The 6504-nt window shown below is 30.2% G+C and overlaps 1 protein-coding gene across 1 annotated transcript; it reads right to left on the reverse strand.

Annotated features, from left to right (window-relative positions):
- Positions 1-1888: 1888 nt before the first annotated feature.
- Positions 1889-5450, reverse strand: LOC149249874 (uncharacterized protein At1g66480-like). The gene is made up of 2 exons (XM_089456347.1): positions 4773-5450; positions 1889-2120 (listed from the first exon to the last, which is right to left on the reverse strand). Exon 1 carries the CDS (start codon positions 5304-5306, stop codon positions 4815-4817), a length of 492 nt encoding a protein of 163 aa, XP_089312473.1. The 5' UTR covers positions 5307-5450; the 3' UTR covers positions 1889-2120; positions 4773-4814.
- Positions 5451-6504: the final 1054 nt, after the last annotated feature.

A 6504-nucleotide genomic window follows, 5' to 3' on the forward strand; every position in this document is an offset into this window, starting at 1 on the left:
GAAACTTTGGTTATAGTGCGATTAGTCGAATTAAGAAACAGCTGAACTAATGCTAAGTTGGGCATAAGCGATTACTATAGTCCCCGGCCATTGCCAGATGGCCAGGACTAATAAGACTAAGACAACATCACATTTAAATGTGAAACAACATAAAATAGAGCAGATGAGTAATTGAGCCAGCCATATCTTTTAACCTCTTGAATAAAAGGCAATTGAATTTCATGGGTTATTCGATGATGCATTGGGTGAGTTAATTGTCTTGGGTTTTGAAAATATTTTTTTTAATGTATTTATGTGAATTTGAGTAAAGATTTTTTAGTCAAATTATAACGAAGTGTCATAGTAAATGTAATTATTGAATTTTAAATTATGTGACAACGTTGATCACGAAGGCAAATGATTTTCATACTATTTGGTAGAATAATAATAATCTTTCTTGATTTAATATCTCAAAAAATAAAACTTAAATTAAAAAAAAATTGGTGCACACTTCCCCTCACACCCTCCCCCCAACTAAGAAGGCTTTCAAGCTTTTTGTTGTTACTACAGAGTTCCTTAACTTATTTTCTCTCTTAGAGTCATCGTGAAGACAATGATGACTTAGAGTGATAATCATTGATTGCTAGTTTTGCGTTAGAGAAATCCCTTGGCAGATGAAGAGGAGACAAGAATTAAATATTTTATAATAAAACAGAGAACCAATGTTTAGTGTGGTGGTGGAATTTTGACATAATTGTAACTTGGGAGTTACATAATTATGCTTTGTGGGTGATAACCTTTTATTGATTCTTTTGTGGGGATGAAGAGGAAGAACGAATTAGATATTTCAAGGTAAGAAAAAATTCAATGTCTTATTAAAGGGCTAGTGCATACATAGGCATAATTATGATTTAGACATTATACAGGGATAACTCATCAATGATAACTCTCTACTTCAAATATTTGTGCCAAAGTATTTCATTGTGGTGATGAAGAGGAGACAAGAATTAGATATTTCGCAGTAAGAAAGAGAATCAACATAGAGTGATAGTGCACTCTTAGACATAATTATGGATTAATAATTACAAAGAGATGACCCACTAGTCTTTGCACTAGACAATTCCCTAGGTGAATGAAGAGGAGGCAAGAATAAGATATTTAGAGTAAGAAAGATAATTAATGCTTTTGAACCCATTAGATGATTGAGTTGAGAGGCTCATTCTACAACCTAGTATGATGTATAAGGATGTCCGTCCGTCATCAAAGTTGAAATTTTGCTCATGTCGGCAAAAATAAAAATAAAAACTATACAAAACATTTAAATAATGTTGGCTCATAAATAAAATTGTACGTAAAGAAATTGGATCCCTCTCCGCTCATGTTAGATTCGTATCTAAGATCGATCTATGCTGGTGTAAAATGATTAGCATTATTAGAACATCTAAGGGTCTCCAACCACTATGATCACTTGTGGGTCACTATGGTCACTTGTGGGTCATGTTACACTAATGTTTATGTATGAAGCAACATTTCAATATGCTTATCTAATGTCATCTTCAAATTGCTTTTAAGATTGTAAAATCTTCTCTCCTTTTATTACTTGAATTGATATTTGAAAGAAAAAAAACTTTCATCAATTAATGTAAATATACACGAAAATTTAAAAATACCTCTCTTTATATAAAATAAAAAAATCAATTAGATTTATTTTACGTGATGAAATTACGTGATAAAATTAATAATTACTATCCTTTCTCCTCATATTTATTTCTCATAAATAACATAATAAACTTTTTTATAATAATTTATATGACAAAAACATATATATTCTTCACATAAAACATAAAAATATTTCTTATTAACCAAAAAAATTATAACAAACCTTAATACATTCTATTAACACTATCTATTTTATAATATCAATACAATAATTTTACACTTAACAATTTAATAGGAATTTAGAGTAGGTAATTTGCTATACAGCATTTACTTTATGTTGAGTAAACCCATACTTAAAATGGAGCTATACATACAATCACTCTTTGTTGCCCCCACAAAGAATACTAAGGGCACGGACTTTTTACAAATAAGACCTGGTATAATGGACATCTACCCAATATCGACCATTTTCGCACTTTGACCTGCAACACATAAGTATGTAATATTATGATTAAACATAGTACCATGTGTAAAAAACATTTTATATATAAAAACAAAAATTATGTAATATTATGATTAAACATAGTACTATGTGTAAAAATACATTTTATATATAAAAACGAGAATATATATATATATTTTTTTGATAGGACGGACACAAACATTTAAAAATATATAAATATAAATATATATAAATATATATATATATATAAAAGATTCCAAGTACACGAGCAAAGCTTTCATACAAAATTTATGTACATAATACTGTTATTCATATATATACATATATATTCAACATTGAGTATTTTAGTGTTTATGATATTATTATCCATAAACATGATACACGCTGTTTTATGGTGAGAACAATCTTAGATTTTTTTTGAAATATATTATTAGATTGGAAGTAAAAATATTTATAATTAAATCAAACACATCATATATATTTCAATTAAAATATATAGCCCAACCATATATATATTATAGCCATTTATATGTTTCTGAAATTATAATTCTTAAATTTATTATAAGTTGATATTAAAATTTATATATAAAAGGAGCAGAATGATTTATGGAAAATGAAAGATTTTTTTATTGAGTATTTTTATTAAAATTAAAATTATATAAATAAATATAAATGAATTGAGATATAAAATAATATTGAGATAATGTATGACTATAATAAATTAAGTAACTTTTTTTGTCATTGTTTTTTTTATATTCAATATTTTTTTCTCTGTTCGATATTAAATTAATGTAATTAGTTTTTGTTGTTTTCTTGTAGCCTAATCTTGATTATTGTTATTTTCAAATGTCTAATTTCAAAAGGGTTCTATGATCTTTTGAATTTGATTATTTTCTTTTTGATTGATTTGTCTAGTTCATTTGCGTTTGGGAAGTGGTTTGGAAGGTTTTTATCTTCTTTTGGAGAGGTTGTAAATTGATTTCTTTTGAAAATTATATCATCTCTCTTGATGGGCAAAGGGGCAAAGGAAAAATATTCATGTTTTCATGGTTAAGTCTCTTTTGAAGGGGGCATTACTTGGCTTGTAGACACTTTTGAAGGGGGCACTACTTGGCTTGCATGTGAGGCAGAAGGTCAAGTAGCCATTGGAGGGTCCTTATTGATCAATGATGTGCTTTCATTGCTCCATCCTACCGAGTGAGTTTTGAATGATTCAATGAGATCTCTTTGATTGTCCAACCTCGAAGGTCTTGTTATTGTGGGTGATAGTCTGCTTTATTTCAAAAGTTGCACTATAGTAGAAAGTAACTTGTTCATAATCCAACTTCCGAATCTAGGGGCATTCTTTGGTGATTAGTTTGATTTGTTTTGGAAAGTCTTTATTAAAGTCTATGTCTACACATATGTGAGCAAACGTAGTAGTATGGAGGTGTTGTATCACCTCACTTTTGAAATGGGATTTTCCCTAACCCATTTCCAATATGACTTCGTAAGTCATAAAGTGCAAATGAAAATTTGGATCTTTGACCTAGAAGTGAACCATGGAGAGAGAATCTAACATATATTTAAAGGTTGGAGACTAAGACTCTATGCAAAGGCTATATTTTCCTTAAACAAAAGCCAAGGATTGAGAATTTAGCTTTTTATCTTTTATGATGTCAAATTCTACAATAAATAAACCCAGTAAATATAAGCATTATTCTCAATTCTTGGTTTCTAAAAACAAAAAAATTGTTGATAGATGTTTGTAAGTTTGTACTAAAGCCATTAAATCTATATATAATATATTGTCTATAAAATGTTCATTATTTTGTAGCATCTTTAGAGATGAATTATGGAAAACAATAAGGGTATGCGAAAGAACCATCATGTGGGATCAAAGGAGCTCGATTCCCTTAATGTCACTGCATCTTGGAAACAAAGGAGCTTGATTCCCTTACTATCACTGTATCCAGGAAACAAAGACTATTCATTGAGATAGAACTAAGCAAGACGGCTATGCAAACCATGTGGGGTCAAAGGAGTTAGATTGTCCCCTAATATCAAAGAGAGACTTTTCATTGAGTGTTTACAAGAAGATGACTACATCCCATAAAGAGAGACTTTTCATTGAGATAAAAGGTCCATGTGGGGTCAAAGGAGTTAGGTTGTCCCCTAATATCAAAGGGAGACTTTTTATTGAGTGTTTACAAGAAGATGACTACATTTCATAAAGAGAGACTTTTCATTGAGATAGAAGGGGTACCATACTTATGAGAAGAAGAGGAGAGAGATTGGAAAACCATTTTTATTTGGAAGGTAAATTTTAAGAATATTCTAAAAACAAGAGTGAGGAAATTAATTTACTTAGATTCTAATATATTTTCAAAATCTACCATCAAATTAAATTCAAAATAATACAAATATTCTCAAAATCTACAATCAAATTAAATTCAACTTAACAAAAGAACAAACGAAAACTAAACTAAACTAACCTCTACCTATAATTTGGAGTTATTCACCTAGAGTTTCCAACACAGAGGCAAAGGGTTTGCATCGATATGGGAAGACCCAACTAACTATTATTTTGACCATATCCCACAGAAAAAACCCCCACAATTTACAGCTAAATCAGAATCAGGTGGCAACATATATGCATATGCGTAGAATGGTATAAAAGCTTTAATCTTACCGTGGCGCTGCTCTGCGATACTTGCGAGGCCATGCCTCCATCCTAATGAATAGAAGACTCTATAATTGGCGCTAGCTTCACAGCACTGTCTACGTTTTTAGTGTATGTCTGTTGAGAATAATTCAGAAGGGAAGCCATGTCTTTTTTCTTCATTATCACCTTCACTCGGACGCCACTGTTCCCTTCACCGCTATCTGATTGGGTCGCTGAAACAATCTGGAAGCCGCACCTCCGTTGCAGAGCCCTCACTTTCAATTCATTCAATCTGGAGGTTGCGCTCACGTTCGTACTCGGCGGAATCCGAACGAGACAGTAGATTTTTCCAGCGTGGAGGCGCGCAGTGTGATGAAGAGGCTGAGTTTGAAGAAGCCCAAATCGTCTAACAGCCTCTGCGTCGAATACCCAGTGGCCAGGGTACTCGTGGGCAATTTCGTGAACGAGTAAGGGACCCTGCAACTCTATGATGTCCCCGTTCACTTTCATCAATTTTATGGGGCGCCATGGACACAGGCTCAGTGAGGCATAATTACCCATGGCTGGATATACCGTGGATATTTCACAGAAATTGAATAATTCTGCGCCCCGCACATTTGCAGATTCATTGTGCGAGGATATGGATTGTAAGGCAATCTTATTTTATGATTTGACATGGGCGGAGGATTCAAGACGACGTTTCTAGAATCTTGAGGCCTGGAAATATCATGAGCCCCACATGAATGAATGAATGAAGAATAAGTTGCTTAATGCATCTCATCTTATCTCGTCTCAATTGGGATTGATAAAGAGATTTCCTCTCGGTGAGCCTTTCACGCTTCGTATTCACTGACCACAGATACTTACGGTGGAAGAAAATCAGTAGCGAATGTCAGTATTTATCTGCAATTACTTCAAAACATATATATACCTATATAATCACTTCAAAACATATATACATATATGTATATCCCTCTGTAATTAGAGTTGAAAAGCAGCACTTACAAGTATTTATTGGTGAGATAATTTTATGTCAAATAGCTTAATAGTTATTTTTAATTCCTCTTTATAAAATTATGGATAAAGTGTGTTCTTTTGGACTAGTTCAGCATCTTTTTATATTGTAGATTATACTAAATGTGTTTATTTGAAAGTTTTTTTTACATATCTATTCACATTTATGATTTTTTTGGTATGTTTTTTTAATTATTTTAAGTTTTGGATTTATAATTCAGTGATACAATTGAATTGTTTCTGAGATTGTGATTTTTACTTATTTAAAATGTATTTTTAATGGTAAAAATAAATTTAATATTTTGAAATACTTAAATTTTTAAAACGTAAGTATTACATAATTTAAATTTATAATTTTAATGAATATTTATCTAATATTAAACAGAATATTTATCTAATATTAAACAACACTCGCTCAAAAAACTATTAAAAATTTATAAAACAATTAAATTAAAACTTTATTCTTTTACATAAATATTAATACTAATAGTAAATATTTACAAAATCTTAAACTTTCAAAATTAATTTACTATTTATTTCAAATTTATTTAAATTTAAAAAAAAAATCCCTTTTTAATTTTATAGAAGTCTTTCTCCATATTCAGTTAGATTCATCCTTTTGTAGGTTCATCTATAAAAACACTATTTTCATTATCAACTTTCAATTAAAAAAATTATGTTTACTTTACATTTATTTAAATTAATTTAGATTTTTATTCATATTTATTTTTTTATAAAATTATTT

This window comes from Pinus tabuliformis, chromosome 7, assembly GCF_031772625.1.
Source record: "Pinus tabuliformis cultivar Carrire ecotype Pingquan chromosome 7, CPIR1, whole genome shotgun sequence".
In the NCBI taxonomy this organism is placed as follows: Eukaryota; Viridiplantae; Streptophyta; class Pinopsida; order Pinales; family Pinaceae; genus Pinus; species Pinus tabuliformis.